The sequence below is a fragment of the Lampetra planeri genome, chromosome 19 (assembly GCF_965212315.1).
Source record: "Lampetra planeri chromosome 19, kcLamPlan1.2.h2, whole genome shotgun sequence".
In the NCBI taxonomy this organism is placed as follows: Eukaryota; Metazoa; Chordata; class Hyperoartia; order Petromyzontiformes; family Petromyzontidae; genus Lampetra; species Lampetra planeri.
This window is the reverse complement of record NC_136125.1, coordinates 4,053,631-4,071,481: the sequence shown is the minus strand read 5'-3', so window position 1 is coordinate 4,071,481 and position 17,851 is coordinate 4,053,631. Positions and strand designations below refer to the sequence as shown.

Here is a 17,851-nt window from a genome sequence, read left to right as displayed (position 1 = left end):
TGTAAACACCCAGGCTAGGCTAGACACACAGGAGTCGCAAATGTACACATCCCCTTGTATGTCTTGAGTGGACTTTTGGAGCAAGTGCTGTTAAGTGTCAAGTCAGAATCATAGTCAGAATATGTATTTATATGGGAGGAATCCGATGAGCTATAAAGCTCTTCACAGATGTGCAGGAGGGGCGGGTCAGAACGTTACAACACCGAGCAATACATAAACACGATAGCAGTGCAAAGTACAAGAAAGGTAAAGGAATCACTCAAACACAAACAAATAACACGAAACCATCTCCATCCTTGACTTAAAGCTTTCGTGACTGCAGGAGTTCATATTCTTTGGGTCTTTCGGTAAAGTCACGTAGAACAATTTTTAAAAAAAAATGTTGTTCTCTTAAAAAGAAATGTTGTTCTCCGTGACTTTACCGAAAGACCCAAAGAATATCATCCCCTTCCTACCAGGAAAACCCCACCGAGGTATTAACTTGCTTTTCAGAAGCGACAAAGCTACGAATGATAGCTCAACAAAGTGGCCCATCATTTGGACATTTATAGCAACAAAATTATCTAAATAAACAAGCAATGGGCCTTCCAGAACAATAATTGGAGCAAACTTGACTTGAAGCTTTCGTGACTGCAGGAATTACTCTTTGGTTATTTTGGTAAAGTCACGGAGAGAGAAAATTAATAAATAATAAAATACGACGTTCCGATTCAACACAAGCAATCATCATCAGGTAGGGTGTTGACTGTTGTGTTAGCCGACTCTCTGTGTTGTATTGCATTGTATTTCTAAGTTTACTAGGTTTGTTTTCTACCTGATGACGATTGCTTGTGTTGCAATCGAAACGTCGTTTTCTATGATTTAATTTATTTTCTCTCTACGTGACTTTACCGAAAGAACCAAAGAGTATTCCTGCAGTCACGAAAGCTTCGAATCAAGTTTGAACCACCTCTACGGGGATGATTTAAGTTTGTTTTCTCTCTCTCTCTGTGTGTCTCTGTCAAATTCCATATAACTTATAATTTCGCAATCTTTTAAAGAACGTAATCAACCAGGTTATGCGTTAACTGTGTGTTAACCGACTCTCTGTGTTGCATTGCATTATATTTCCAATTTATTTGCCAAGTTCGTTTTTTCAAACTTCCTATTTCTCTCTCTAAAATTTACCAGGCTTGCATAGGTCCATTTGCTCTTTCTCTCCCTCGGCCGCTGCGGGGTGGATTGCCACACAACTCTCTCATTGACACGCTAATTTCACTGCTCCAGCAGACCCACCTCTCTCTCTATTTAAGGCCTCGACACAGTGGCGTTGTGTCTCTGTGTGTCTATGTTGTGTGTGTCTCTCTCTCTGTGTGTTTCTGTGTTGTCTCTCTCTGCTGTGTATCTGTCTGTGCCTCCGTGTCTGTGTTTTGTCTCTCTCTCTCAAATTTAGCAATCTTTGGAAGAACGTAATCAACCAGGTAGGGTGTTGACTGTTTTGTTAGCTGACTCTCTGTGTTGTATTGCATTATATTTCTAAGTTTACTAGGTTTGTTTTCTAGCTGATGACGATTGCTTGTGTTGTAATCGAAACGTCGCATTCTATTATTGAATTTATTTTACTTCTACGTGACTTTACCAAAAGAACCAAAGAATAATTGTAGGTGACAGAAAATCCTTATTCTCCCGTTGTAAAAACCATCGTTTTGGAACAACTTTGTTTCCTAACCCTCAACACCGCAATCTTCCTTCAAAAATATACCCTGAAGCAGAAGATTTCCACTGGGTACAACCATAATTGCAAATGTGATTTGTAACTTTAATCCTTACCACCCGTGTATCGATATAGTTACATTTTAATGCGCAATTCTATGAGGGACTAGTGCGTGTTGTCTTGGTGTGGTCTGGGACTGTTTTTGCTGGCTTGCCCAAGCTTGCATTTAGTGTTGAAAAATTGGCAGGAAAATATCTACGTATGCAATTAGTACATATATGCTTATTATTGTTTAGTGACTTGCTAGCATATTACAAAAAACTACGACAAGCGGTCGTCATCAGGTGGAGATGAAGTTGCGATCGAAACGTCGTAGTTCTTTGTAATTTTTTTGAACCTATCTACGTGACTTTGCCGAAAGACCCAAATAATATGAATTCCTGCAGTCACGAAAGCTTTAAGTCAAGATTCTACTTGCTCGCATTTTCTCGATTTTGCACCCGTATCGTTTTTCTATTGTTTGTTGATGTAACTTGCTGACTCCCACCCCTACTGGACTATGTGAAAAAGTGCTTCTTAGCTCATCGTATTCCTCCAGGTATAACTAAAGATTCTGATCTCCACCAGAGTCTGTGAGCGAGCGGAGGTAACTCCACATTCATATGGTGGAGGCCAGTCTTTGCTCAGCTAAAGTGCTATGTAGTTAATTGATGCAAAAAGAGTAAGGGGCTGCCTTTACCACAGACTACAATTTAAAGTCACAACCTCGCTATTGTGAGTCGAGTGCTACCACTGTCAGTGAGAACCTATTCATCATCATCACGATCCATGGGCAGATTGCCCGTCGGGTGTCCACTGCACATTTCGTCATGTGTTTCCACTTTCCTCTGTCTTGTGCCAATATGCTCAAGTAGAGCACCTATTGAAGCTACCATAAGTGAGTGGGAAGTTACGGTCAATGCCACGATCAGCACCCGTTTCACCCCAATCGCTGATGTAGACATACAACACGAGGTATGCATTTTAGGCTGAGTCAACCTACGGAATGCCAAGGTCAGGTCCAAGTACGAATGGGCATTGCTTTTTGTAGGCTTGAAATTGAATCTGAAATATTGGTATCATAGTGCTGAGCACTGGCTACTCTTCCACACTACAAACAGCAATGTAAATCAACATGTGCACACACATGTAAACACATGAAGATACACTGATAATGCAACACTTTATATACAATGTAAATCGTATTATTACATAAAAATAGCAGTCGGATGCTGCAAGTTCAAATGCTTGCCAGAGATCGACGGAGTCTCTCCAAGAGGTACTTATTCATTCCCTATGACCACATCCAGATTCGGAAAGTTACTGAGAATTTACCCTGCTGAGTCCTTAGATGGGAGGTATTGTAGGCTTAGACTGCAAGATGGCCATAGATATATAGCTTTCTTCTGAGTACGCTGATTTCCTCCCACAAGCCAAACACTCCTGAATGGAAATGGCCAAACACTGCAATTGAAAACTCTCCTAAAAGAGTCTTAAAACCCATTGGGACTCTATTATAGGTGACATTTTCTCTAGACTTCACTGTCTGCACTCTTGCCAGGTGGTATTATCTGTCCAGGTGGTACAATGGTAGAGTAGGGCATGAAGTCAAATCCCGTTTGGGAGTCCATTCAGACAACCATCCCTCCTCTGGGATTGATTAAATGAATGACACTTTTTAAAGTCAATAGTGATCACTGCCAGAGTCATATGACGGTTCCCCTAAGAACCAAGGGCTGCCAACAGAGAAGCCTCTTTGCTCATATAAAGCAGGGAGATGCCACATTTACATTTTCATGAAGTCAGATCTATTCATGGATGAACGCATTTTCAGTCATGAGAAACACGTAGAGGCGCCGACGACAAATAACAAGGCCTGCTTATCTTACTTCTTAAGGTGTTGTCCGTCATGAAATCGAGACATCTCAAAGCGAAACGTGCGATTCAATTTGCCAATTATCCGCGTATTGCAAAACGTTTGCACACGGACAACTTGTTACAATTTACGAGGAGCCTTTGTTACAGTGGCCAGCGTGCAATACTTCATCACAATTGCTTACAGCATTGCCATGCAGTACCCATGAGGCCAGTGGAGATGATTGCACTCAAGATAAGGTGTGTGCGTGCATTCTAATGAATATATTACGGTGTCAGTGCAGGAACAAAGGACATGATTTAGTACAGACGCTCCCGGGGGCAATATTGCCATGCAATTACATTCCGAGAATCCTTTAATAAATCCTTCATGTGCAATTCGATATCCACTGAGGACAATAATATGTTGCTTGCATACAAAACATAACTGTTACTCGTTGCCTAAAATTCTTAAAATATGCAAAAAAAAAACTCTAACAACGGGCTTTATACATTGTGTACTCACTCACACGAGGAAGCTAGCCTATTTCTGGTTTTACAAATGCTTTCAGAATACATATGTTTGTATGTACCGAGTTAGGGCTAGAGCACTTGCCTCACAGCCAGTAAGTACAAAGTTTGGAGTGACCCAGTCATCCGTCTTGGGCAGCTAAAACAAGGACCACTTTGTGGGATGCCATTTATGTTGTCCTAAGGAGAGGCTGGTCCCTCCTATGAGTGTGCGGAATTCCCACCACTTGGCTCACGGCTATCAAATGTGATGCATTTGGAGATGCTTCATCTTATTCTATATATATAGATGATTTTACCCACCGAACATATTCTAGCCGTGCTATTGGTATCATGTCATCAGACCAAATTAAATTTGAGCTCAATTTATCACCCCATGTTGCAGGACAATCTCTTGAAGATCACATCATCACAGAACTACTTCTGAGGTTTCTTGAATTGCTTCTTAGGCGCCCGCCGTAAAGGATGAAAAACTACAAATTGTCTCGGATTCTCATGACTATAAAATTCCAAATTAAGCAAAAAGCTAAATGAGTATATTTTACAGAGTCAATTGAAATTGAGAGGAGACCATCAACTCACCGCACTTGAGAACTCATTTTAATTATGGGAGGCTGAGACACGGATGAAACCTAGGATCTCACGAGCGTCAACTTAGTGCCGCAAAGCATCATCAGCCCATGGGCCACCTCCCCGGCTCCAACACACTCTGTCCTTTTCAGTGCTTGTGGCGGTGTCGACAAGGATGGCGGCGAGGGTGCTGTGGCAATGGTGATGCTGCGGCTGACTGTTTGCATTGTGTGGAGCAGTAACTTTGGCCTGTCTGGAATGGAGGAAGATGGCACTTGGATTCTGCACCTTCAATGAGCAGCTCCTGGCCATGGCTGCCCAGTAACGTGCGCGACAAAAATTGGGCGAAGTCCACGAAGATCTCGCGCAGCAGAGGAGCCACCTTCTCCAGCGCACGCTCCAGCTTGGTCGTGATGCTGTAAACAAAAACGATCGTAAAGCAGACCAAGATCACCACGTATATACCTCCACTCAAATGTATATATATACACACAACAATCGAGCAATTCGTGTCTCCCTGTCAAAATGAGCATTATAGGGATGTCAGTCCAGAGGCAACAATAGAAATTCCACATTCCTATGGAATGGGCCATCCTCATGGGATAAACACTGTTGAATATCCACAAAGCGGTATTATTTTTTATGCGCCACAGAGGTGTTTCGATCCCCAACTGGAATTTGAAATCGAAAATGTTCCATTGTGAGTTAAGTTCCAACCACAGTGCCACTTTGACTCGGACTCGACTATAATGATCCGACCGCTATTTTACGAATACCATCATCTTGTCACGTGCTGGAGCAGTGGTGGGCAACCTGCAGCGCCTCTTACGGTGGCCTGGTCTAAGTGCATCTTGGGTGACACGTGGGGGTCATGGTTAGTGGAAGAGCACGATGTCAAGCTTGCAGCCTGCTGAGGTTAAGATGGGCTGCTCGCACGACCCACCGACTCGTCTGGGTTGCCCATCGCTGTTTCACTGCCTGGTTTAATAAAGAGTGGGATATACCAGGATTCGAACAAAGGTTTTCAAGGAAGCTGATTCAGTCCTCTTACATGGGCATTGGCTTTGTGAGCCAATCGCCATCTCTGCGGTGCATGGTTCTCAGGTGTGCGAGAGGTGGACAGCTGATTTATCACATGGGGTCAACATTTACATCCTAAGGCCCGTAATTATTCTGGGGAAACTCTGGGGCACTCATTACTGGCCACTTGTTACCGACATGTATTATGGCAATGGAATCCAGTAGCCGAGTTCTGTCAAACCAATGAATTTAATTTCATTGACAAGTTTGCGCATTTGAAATACGTTTGGCCTACAGAGTGCACAATATCGGGTAGTTTGCATTCTGACCACAAGCACTGCGGTGAATGCAGACATGATTCCTTGTAAAAGGTTTCAGTTTGGTGTTTTAACATTTTAACACCTGTTTTGTTTCCAGAAAAAAGGGGGAAAACCTATTATCATTGTCAACGCGCTTTCAAATAATTATAAATGGTACATTTGCATTGGCTGATGGGGGTAAAGGGATGGAGTTTGAGTGTTGGGAAAGGGAAGGGATGGCTAGGAAGGGTGATGATAGGGAAAGGGAGGGGCGAGGTTACGAAAGGAAAGGGGGAGGATGGTTAAGGTTTATAAGACGAGGTGGGGAAGTAGTAGAGGGAAAGATGGCGAGTGAAGTGGCCTGGTCGACTTGGAGTGGGAGTTTATCTCAATGAAGGGGAGCCAGGAGGGAACAGGAGCAGAAACGTGACTGAGCACAGGGAGGGGGGGACATAGTGAGGGACAATAGAGATTGTGAACGCAGGGGCCGAGTTGGGACATAATAATAAATAAGAGAAGCGAGATCGCGTGGGGCAGAACCGTGGAGCGATTTGTTCAGTTGGCCATTCTTGGGAGCAGCAATCAGTTTTGTCCAGATTAGGGCAACTGCAGAATGCTATTTCCTCCCCCCCACATCGAAAGTCGGGTGGCAACTCTAAACCGGCAACTACCACCGGTGACGACGTCTCTAAAGCCGCCTGAGACATTCGTGGTCTTTTGCGCTTGGCCAGAGAGGCAGACAGCCGACGGACAGCAGCAGGAGCGGCAACCTGGTGTTCTCCATGGAGTCCTCTGGGAGCGGCGCCACCGTCTGCACCGCGGGCAGGTTCCGACTCGTCGCTCCGTTCACAAAGCTGGAGGTGGGTGGAGCTGGGGCTGGAGCCACCTCCCCTGCAAGAGACCCAGCGCGCGATTGCTCGAATCGTGTCCCCACCGCCCGCTAACGTTGCGATGCAGCGCTGTGCCCTAGGCGAGGACGGTCGGCTTGCAATAACGAGCATATTTCCCCCGTCAACAAGTCGCACAGAAAGTATGTACGTCTGTACGTTGAACTTCTTTCGCACCGTACCTAGCCAACCGTGCTAATCGAATGGGCCGAGTCTCGTTGCGACACGGAAGGTAATCAATCGTGTTTGAGCCTGAAGACGACTCACATGGGCGGCCACCGTGCATAATGGGTGTTATAGGCTGTGGGCCTACTTGGTGATCATCCATATCCAACTTTATCTCCATAGTGCAACACATTATAAGCAGCCTGGTGCTCAGTTCTTATCATTAATTCGCACGTTCATGGTATTTCGGGTCATGTTTAATGTACCACAACTAGGTTAGCTCCCTTCATAATTTATCAGCCTTGGGGATGTGGTGTGTGTGTGTGTGAGACTGAATGTGCATGTTATGTCTCTTTATCTCGTATTTATGAAGACATTCGGACTTATGAGACAGAACATGACCGTCGTGATCCGCGCTGATGAATTACTGTGCAGCCCCGAGGGCCCATTTTCCTCTTTAGGATGTTCACGTCGTCCAGTACAGGTGATTTGTGATACCCAATACAGGGACGTGCGACGATGACGACGACGACGATGATGATGATTAAACACTGGGGTATATTCGCGAGCAAAGTCGCAGAGCATGGTGGCACACACGTGCAAACCTGGCGCTTTGGAGAAGCGGGATTGAGATATTTCCCATGCCTGTTTAACACGTGACCAAAATTACTCATCAGAAACATTCCTTGTTTTGTGGGTTAGATCGCGTTAATATAATTGGCTGTGTCGAGTGATGGTGGTGGGTTAATGACACGTTAATATTCCCCATCCTGCTGGGTTACTCGGCAATTCATGATGGCAGTACAGCAAATGGGTTCTCAAACAATGTGTGTAGATTTGTATTATCCCTTCATATGTCTGGGTTTTTTCCGCCAGCTCGTCTGGTTTCCTCCAGCATGCACTCAAATAAAATACATTTGCAAAACATCCAAGTTCAGGGCTCTATAATTCAAATTTCTTGAGACCCAGTGAGGATTTCTTGAATAAAGAACACTCATTTGTTTGTTTCATCTTAAAGCCCAAGTTGAGGAGTAATGCGTTACAAGCAGCAATGCATTATGGTAATCAGACTAACAAAGTCAATCGTCGCTAATATTGTACATTAGTGTTCAGCTTGCAATTAGATTATCATTATATACAATGCACTGTTTGATTACTCTCATGTTGTACTTGAAAACAATACATTCAATTTAAATGGAGATATGGACAAAAATGGATTGTACGAATGCATAAATATCAGCAAAGCCGACAATCACAATAGTGTTCTTATTTTCAAGGTAACATCCATTTTAAGGAAATATTTACAGTAATCACAACGTATTTAATTAATAATGTAATTTTTCTGAATGTGATTACGAATTTACATTATTACATTTAAAATGTCAAATGGAGGATTATGCAACATTAATTATTTACCCTCAAGTCATCAAAGTACACTACAAGGATGGTAAAAATTTCATGGCAGAGTCGGGTAAACGACTTGGATGTATGGAACATGATGTGACTCTAAAAAAAAATCCGTAACCAAATATTCTCAACCTAATTTACGACGATGCCTTTCATCGTCACGATCATCGTTTAATATTTATACCTCGCCTCCCATAGGCAGGGCATACAGCACTTGAAAGGTAAGCGAACTAACATGAAGATAAATAATTCAAGTTCAAATAATGCATCGGGTGAAGAGTCAAGCACTGCAGCCGCACTGAGATGTCAGTGATCAGGGGGAAGGAATCCCTGGAACTGGACAGCAGGAACATGTAATCGCCTAGTTAGGAGGTTGGGTGTCAACAAGAAAGTCATGGCAGGATGTGGTAGCATATCGTCGGCATTGGATGTTTGGATTTTGTATGTATGTATGTTGAACTTCTTTCACATCGTACGTAGCCAACCGTGCAAATAGGATGTGCGGGGGATGGACAACAAACTAAACACAAAAAACAGTTCTAAATAAATGTATTTCAATCTAGATTTGTAAAGTGCATAGCTCCAATGGCTTCCTAATATCGGAAGGAAGGGCATTCCAGATGGTCGCAGAAGCACATCTGAAAGCTCGCTATGCGGTGACCGTCTTCGTTCGATGGCAAGCCAAAAGCCGCTGCGAGGTTGACCAGAGTTCACGTGATGGTTTCTAGTAACGTTATGAAAAGTAACTTTGATCCATAGTTGCGTTTGGCCACGTAAATGTTCGTTCGTTTTTAACGTGCCAATTCCTATCATTCAGCACACCAGGGCGAGTTTTTTTTAGGAACAACCAACTCTAGCAGAAAGTGGCCTTGCTGATGGCACTGGGTCCAGCAGAGGGCAGGCAGGTCACAGCGTTTCACCGGTGGTGTTGATCATGGCACGCTGGGACGCCGCCGAGATGGTGCTGGCGAATCCAGAAGCGGCGCTGCCCGGAGCCCCCTCCACCAGCAGCTCCCCGGTGGTGGACACGAGCCCCCCAGAGCTGCCCTTCTTGGCTGGGACCACAACACTCCTGAGCAGACACGCACGTGCATAAACGCGTGAAAGCAAAGTAAATTAATAGAACTCAACACGTTCACAGTGTGGCCTTAAAAGGGAAAAAAATATTACGTGAAAGGCAATGTTTTGAGCAATGGCCTTCCTTCATGGGCATGGACGGGCCAATACCCAAAATGTCACCATAATTATATGTTTAAGGCCACAGCGTTGTTGACGAATGTGTTGGATTTTAGTTGTTTGCGCTTGTGTACCATTGCCTATGCAGTATCACGAAAAAATTTACTTAGATTTGAGGAACAAGTTTAGATGAACTTACCCAGTTAGGTAACATTCATCATTACAAAGAGGGCTCTCCATTTAATTGCTATCATATAAGCTAATTTATGTGACAATTAAACAAACTACGGATGCATATTGTGCAAAAAAAATATCTGGGCTAACTAAAAACAAGCACAACCTAGGGTCATCACACTCACGACTGGGATCGTGAATTTCTAGTTTGGATCGTAAAGAGGATATATGAGGCTGGAGTCAAGCAGAGGGCCGCCTGTGACGGCAGGGCGTGCGGCGTTGGCGCGCGCACCTGTCGAACGAGTGGAACTGCATGGGCAGCATGAAGCGCGGCTCCACCACCTCGCTGCTGGGCGCCGGCTCCGCGGGTCCCACCAGCTCCCCGGTCGGCGCCGCCACCAGGCTGCGCAGGATGTCCTTCACGCTGACGCCCTTCCCCTGCGGAGGGCCGCCCGCCGGCATCCCGCCGCCCGGCGCAACGCCCGCGCCGACGGTCACCTGCGGCGCGGCGACGGCGGCCTGCTGCGCGAGCCCCTGGGCGCCGTGCTGGAAGCCGGGGGCGTACACGGGCCCGCTGCCCGTGCCGTTGCTGGTGGCCTCGTCGGCGCAGGGCGCGGGGGGCGGCCGCCTCACCTCCCCCGAGAGGCTGCACAGCAGCTGGCTGACGGCGTCGGAGCCGGCCGACGTGGCCGCCGCGCCGCCGCTCGTCGCCACGGCGCCGTTGCCGCCGTTTCCTCCGCCGCCGTGTCCGCCGCCGCCGTTGTTGTTGTTGTTGCCGGAGTCCGGCTGCTCGGGGGAGGTGAGCAGGCTGGGCGCGCTGCCCGGTTGATCGTCGCCGATGCCCGAGTCCGTGCGCGGAATGCACAGCTCCGGCCGGGACTCGGCGGCGGGGGACGTGACGTCCCTGCTGCCTCCGCTGCTGCTGCCTGTGATCTCTCGCAGGGCACCGGCATCTAGCAGAGTCGCGCGGACGTGCAGAGTCACGTTGACGCGCGTTTTAACTCGGACGAATGTAGTCACGCGGACATACAAATCCAGGTGTGAAGGCAACTCAGATGAAGCAAATGTGTTCATGAGTCCATCTGTGTCGCCCCTTGAGTGTTATCACCTCATTTCGTGTGGGTTTTCTCCGGATACTCTGGTCTTCTCCCATACAAAGCAAAACACTTCTTAAATAGAAATTACCAAACATTCCAATGTAACATCTGCTTCAAAAAAGCCTCGACTCAGGGAGGCTATGCCGGATAAAGAGACTATATTATTAAGACAAGGGTCCCCTTATAGCTTATATACATAAGGTCACAAAAATGCACTCGCTACAATAGCACCAAGCTGGATTAAGTGCTGTTGGCATCAACATGCTCATGTCAGCACGACACAGATAGTAGATGTTGTGGCCAGCGCCACTCCTAACAGCAGCCTCTCCTGCGATGGTGATGATACCACACAAGGCACTCATGTTAAGCACAGCTGACCTAGTTGAAGCCAATGCTTCAACTAGGTCAGCTGAAATATTAATGTTGTCTAGCATATCCGGGGGCATGTTTTAATTTTGGATTTTTGAGGCTTTGAGGGCCACGATGTTTACTCAGTTCTGACAATAAATCACAGTTTTTAATGGCCACTTCACATCAGAACATGTACTTTGATAATGCACCACAAAGGGGGATTCAACTGATCAAAATCACACACTAGCTATGTGGCACGAGTACTAAATTACTAACCACCCTGCAGCATAACCTCAATGCCTAAAATAAATATCCTTGTTTAAGTGAGTGTATATACGTATGTTGAACTTCTTTCGCACCGTACGTAGCCAACCGTGCTAATCGGATGTGCTCGTTTAAATGAGACGCCCTCACCCGGGCAAAACATCTTAGCGTGTGATGCTTTTGAGCGAGATGCCCTCGGTTCACGCGAGTTGCCCTCGTGCGTGTGCGCACACGAGAAGAGATGCACTTGCTGACATGGGGGAGCCACGGAGCGCATGGGACGAGGACGCGGGGAGGCCGGTACCTGCGCTGGAGGGGGAGTTGAGGTCGGGTCGCGTGCCCTTGCTGCGCTGGCTGTCGCGTCGGCCCATCTCGCGCTGCGGTTCCAGGATGTCACGGTACTTCGACACCATGAGCACAGAGATGAAGTAGACAACAGCCAGCGCCAGGAACTGGGCCTGCTTGCTGTCCTCCTGCAAGCGTCGCAACAAGAACCAGACGGCACGTTCGCCACTTGCAGCTCGCGTCTCGTGAGCGCGGCACGTTGAGCGGAGACCGCGCGGCTGGGATCACCCTAGAGCCAGACCGAGTCAAGTGGCCTTCCGTTCTGACCCGCCTCGAACTCAACACGTCCACCCCATTGTGTTCCGCTGCTCCCCACGGCCGAGTGTCTCATGCCAGGAAGGTTCAGTTTCACTAGATGCAACATCTTGGACAATCTGAACAACATTCCACGAAGGAAAGTGATGCCACTCATACAATGTCACATTCCTCTGTTTTCCCACCAACAGTGGTGTTACATGGCATTGAGTAACGTCCATTTTGTTAGCCCAATGACACACACATATATATATAGAACATAACGAAAATGATGCAAAAGTATGAATGTCATTTTTTTCGAACAATCCGAAATCAGAATGTATTTTTAATCCGATAAACGCATCCGTACTATTGTACTGCATCAGAACTCTTCAGATCACAGCTCTTCAGGTAAGCACGCACATACTCACGCCCCGCCACTAGGTGGCACTCAACACTGACAAATCTGCATCTTCACAACTTGCAAGATGCAGATGGTGGCGCTTTAATTCGATAACATATAACACGTTTTATTACACGTCTATGTCACTGCAGACGCAACCCCCTTGTATCATTAGTTGTGTATGATTACAGAAACGTCCAACAGTATATCTTCTCGATCTGGAAGGGGCATTATGGCATGATATGGAACATATCATTCAATACAACATGCCACGCCTGTAAAAATGCAGTGATGCTGCGTGTGCATGTAACGAGTGCCTGGAGAGAGATTTTAACACTGGCAGTGCGTGCGGTCACGTAGCACAAGCTTGTATCACGACCAGTATACCAGCTGCGAACCATAAATGCAAGGTCAAAGAGTTGTACAGAATGATCCATTGTAGGGTTTCCACCTGTCTGGGTTTGACTTGCAGAGTTTGAGAATTGGCAACTAAAGTGTTCGGGTGGCAGGAATTCATTTGTACCGAGATATGGTACCGGTCTTGTGTTAAACTTTATTACATTGTGTGTGTTGTATGCATGTATGGGGGAGGGGTCAACATATTACACGTAAAAAACGCAATTCTAAAGAAATGAGTTCAATGTGTAGCGCACTGCACAATTTTGTTTTTATAATAGACCTAGGCTAACTGAGGAATATGTTCTGGGTTTAACTCTTTGGAAAAGGTGACTCATCACATTGGAATGCGCCTTGTGGCTTCAACGGTCACGTGTGCCAATTGGTGCCGGTCGTGAATAAAATTGAACCGGATTCGATAATGATCAATTCCGTGACTTTGGGATTGATAATGAACTCTGAAACCGATTATAGGTGTATTGATGAACCAGTGCATAACGCAAAAATAATCAGTTCTGTAAACCTGATGGGCGTTACAATTATTACACGATCATTTTTGGGCTCGCTCTTATCCTCAATGGAGACTTGGATTGTGCCCCGTAGCCCAAACGGTCAGTCCACTCCAGCTATGAAGTTAACAAAGTATGTTTTAACATTTTTTGGTTATATATATAAAAAAAACTACTTATATTATGAATATCTTCTCCATGGAATGTTTGGACTATTCCATGTAAAATTACAAACACCGGTATATTGCCATTCATTCTCCCAAAAGGTGACATTCTCAAACCCATTTATTCAACGTGGCGTATGCAGAGTTTACATACAGCATCGCGTCACCAGAAGACATGGCATTTTCTTGTACAATTCAACAAGTTCCTCCTCGTGCTTGAACCCCGCAATACTGTACAGGTCAGAACCATCATTTCCATACAAACAGTGCTAGAAATGGGCCGACATGTGCACTTGGCAGAACACCAAATGTGTACACCGGCACTTTTCACAACGACTCCTGCTCCTACTCTACACGATGCTTCCACAGGGCAGTGAACACGGGCCCACACACTCAATTCGGTTTGCACGATGAATACGTCTCACACCAAGACTTGTGCATTTATATTGCAACCACTGTATACAAACAGCTTCCAAAAATACCAGTCCACAGCAGTTCATCAGCGTGCACACAAAGCTTCTCTTTAGACCAGAACAAATCTGCACGGGGACTCAAATTATTTAATGCAATTCCCCCCTGATATTTATTCCCTTCATTCACTGACTAAATTACATTTGCTTTGTAGCTGCTGCCGAATAAAAAAAAGTGTCCAGATTAATTTAAATACAAATACTATTGCCAACTTAATTACACTTCCAAAAAAAAACAAGTTAATATGGCAGCTCCAGTCGCTGCTCACATTGTTAATTGTTTCAGGCTTTCGCTGAAGTAAAAGAATGCGAAAGATAATTGACTCATAAGAGTGCACTTTCTGAATGACTCTTCAATTAATTCCCGTCATGCGACTCTCACTGAATACTGGCAACGCATCTGAAAATGAACCTGGGTGGCACTGTGTAGCTTCAGAGCTAGACTTGCAATTGAAAGGTTGAGATTTTCAATCCCAGTCAATAATTTGCGTGGCCGAGTGGATTTTTCTCCAGGTCCTCTGGTTTTTCCCACCACATTTAGAGTCAACATGTATTTTGCTTATTTGGCTGCTATACATTTCCACGTGATAAGCCACTTCGTTGAGCTAGCATTTGTGGCCAAGTCGCTTATGAAAAATAGCTATACAGTTCAGTGGGCATTACCTGATAAATTAAAATAGTTATATTTTAAGTGATATTTGTTCGTGAATCAAGTGGTCATTTGAATGGTTAGTGAAAGATGATGATGGTTTGGGGAGGCCTTCATCCAGCAATGGATAGATCATGCCTGACGAGGAATTATAACTGCTGCCAAAGGTTTTATGAAGCTACATTTCTACACACGTAATAACGTTTTTATATTTTCTAATTAACAAAAACAACTTGTCGTGAGGAGCTAGCCATCTGCAGTTCAACAAAATCAGGCTTCGTGATGCACATGTGGTGATCAATACTGGTCCCAAGTGGCCTTAACATCTCAAACACTGCGCAGTACAGCCACAAAACAGAGTTTCCCTGCTGAAAGACACAATAACATCGCTGAATAGTGTAGTAGAGGTTTAAGGATTGTTGCCGCAATGGTGAGATATTAACTACCTCGCCTGCTATACAGGAGGTCGTGGGTTCGATCCTGACCCTGACACGTTTATACTTGGAGTTTGCATGTTCTCCCCATGGTTGCATGGATTTTTCTCCGGGTCCTATGGTTTTTCCCTCCACATTTATAAATATGCGTTTTTAGTGTTTGGCTGCTATACATATCCACATGATAAGCCATTTTGTTGATCGATCATTTGTGAAAAAGTTGCTTCTGAAAAGAGCTATATAGCTCAGTGGGCCTTACCTGGTAAAATGATGAATAAATTGTTGAATAGTATATCGTTTTTTTACATCTAACCATAATAATCATAATATCACCTTTTAACTCACAGAGTATTCGCTTATTCTCGAAGAACTTGGAGGCGCAAGAAACCACAAACAAGCGGGAAGGCAGCCAGGCGGTGAGTCTGCACCAACAATTACCTAAGATCTGTGGTTCTCTACATATTAAGATGCTTTCAGCCAATTAATGACTCTTTATACATGTGGGCGGGAACTGGAGCACATGCAGAAAACCCGCACATGCGAGGGGACAGGACTCCATCCCATCTGATGGAATGGGTGGGCACGGCAACTCAATGCCCATAGGCAGTGAGTTTCACACCATTTTTGCGTAACTACATAGCCTGGATTATATATAAAATCTGATTTTGAATACAACTCATCCGACCTACAGTTCCATGGAATCAATCAGAACCAGTCACTCAATCCTGCCCAGTATAGTCCGGATCATATTTTACAAAGAGGACAATATTTGTTTTGTTACATTATATATCTAAGTGAATGTGACATGCTGCACTCTGAAGCCAATATGAATGATACAAATACAAATTCTTAATCTAATAAATGTAAAACAATACTAAAGCTTATTGTATAACATACTGTACATAACGCATAACAACAAAATATGTATACAACGTCATGTGATCAATCAATTTTGATTGTAGCCAGAACCAACATTTCACATGTCACTTTAACACGTAGGTCACACGTGTCGGGGATCGTGCAATTTCCGCTTGTGACCCAATATGACGGTACATCCCGACTGAATACTGAGTGTCATGTTATCCAATTTGGGGTCTAAACACTGAGGGCGATGCCTGTCTTCATGACACCCCCCCTCCCCTCCCATCGCCGCACATCCAACAACCCAAGGCCATAATTATAATATAATTATAATATATAATATTGAAATATGCTCAAAATGTCCCCCCCCAATATATTGCTATAAAATATATTTATGTTTATATGATTGTGGTTATGGTTGTACTTTATTAATCACTAATCTCTGCCATTACATACAATGAAACAAGAAAAGGTAAAAAAAAGAAAAAAACAGAGCAATGTAATACAATACACTATTAGACATTATTGTAAAAAATAAATAAAAAGTCCATCCTATGTGTTAATTAATTTTTAAATATTTTAGGCAGGAAATTTGTTTTCAAATGTAGATTTTTTTCTGGGGGGGGGGGGGGGACCTCGTGAAAGATTTGGTCCTCCCCAATGTTAACTCCATGGCTACGGCCTTGCAACAACCCCTCTGCTGAACACGGCTCCATAGAAAAAAAAAACCCATTGCTATCTCACACCGACTTTGAAGCTCAGTTGATCGCATTGCAGCACAGCCGTCCGTCTATCAGGCAGAATAGCATTTTGGATCACAAAGGCGGCGTGCAAAATTTTTGGTGAGCAGCAAGCGGCGGCAATCTGCTCGGAGTTAGTTGACCGACTGCTTTCCAATGTTCCAAGGCCTTTCGGGCTTCGGTGTCCCATTACCCAAATCCATAAATCTAATGCGCCAGCCTGTCAACATTGCTTTTTTATAGGCCGCTCTCCTGCTAGAGCTGCAAATTAAAATTTAACGACAACTTTTATGCAAAACTGCATAAAATTTCTTTTTTTTATCGTTTGTTTTACTTTGCAGACAGTAATAGTGAAGTTTGCAAAAAAACTATTCATAAAACTGAATGATAAACTATGAATGATTTAGCATTGTTGAGCAGCTAAAAGGCGCTATATAAAATCTAAATAGAATAGAATTTAAAACTATTTATGGAAATGCAAAGTCAATCAAAATTTGAAAGGATTAGTGGCTTTATAAAGAAAGGACAATCAGCACTGCATAGATTATCGCTAGTTCCGGGAATGATGTTAGTCTTTGAAGAAAACTTAATCACACCGTACTGTTGACATTTCTTATAGATCACAGTTAAATTAAATTCCATATTGCCCTAATAATAATTTGTATCCATATTACAAGTGGAAGCGGTATTTAGACCACGGAGAAATCTACGTCATATATTATGGCCTACTCCCACAATATATGCAATTTACAGGTGCTGTGAATGATAACTGTTTATTAATGTTTATAAAATTACGTCTCTAAAACGATAAGTCAAAAGTGTCTTCCCACGCAGGAGAGTGTTGGGGTGGCACTCACAGACAGCCTTATGCGAATAGTAAACTTACAAATTGGTAAAGTCCTAACTATAACGGCGGCAGTAAGTGGCTGAACACTGTTTGACGTCATCAGATTGGAGATGTGTCTTACAGACCTCTGTTATTTTTTATTAACACTAGCAAAGAACATATGAGAGCCTGCCTTGAGAAGTGAAAAGTGCCTAATAGTATTCTCAAGTGTTTGGATTGTTTGGTTGTTTGATGCTCATCCATTAAGCACGTGATCATATACAGTGATGAAC

At 44.3% G+C, this 17,851-nt stretch overlaps 1 protein-coding gene across 1 annotated transcript in view; it reads right to left on the bottom strand.

The window, feature by feature from the left end:
- LOC144723968 (neurobeachin-like) overlaps window positions 1–17,851 on the bottom strand; it is a 518,054-nt gene that overhangs the window by 71,867 nt on the left and 428,336 nt on the right. Inside the window, exons 29-33 of the mRNA XM_078602770.1 lie at window positions 11,832–12,000; window positions 10,108–10,768; window positions 9,386–9,537; window positions 6,777–6,897; window positions 4,976–5,103 (exon numbers count right to left, since the gene is read on the bottom strand). Coding sequence (XP_078458896.1) covers window positions 4,976–5,103; window positions 6,777–6,897; window positions 9,386–9,537; window positions 10,108–10,768; window positions 11,832–12,000 — 1,231 coding nt within the window. The remainder of the gene's footprint in view (window positions 1–4,975; window positions 5,104–6,776; window positions 6,898–9,385; window positions 9,538–10,107; window positions 10,769–11,831; window positions 12,001–17,851) is intronic.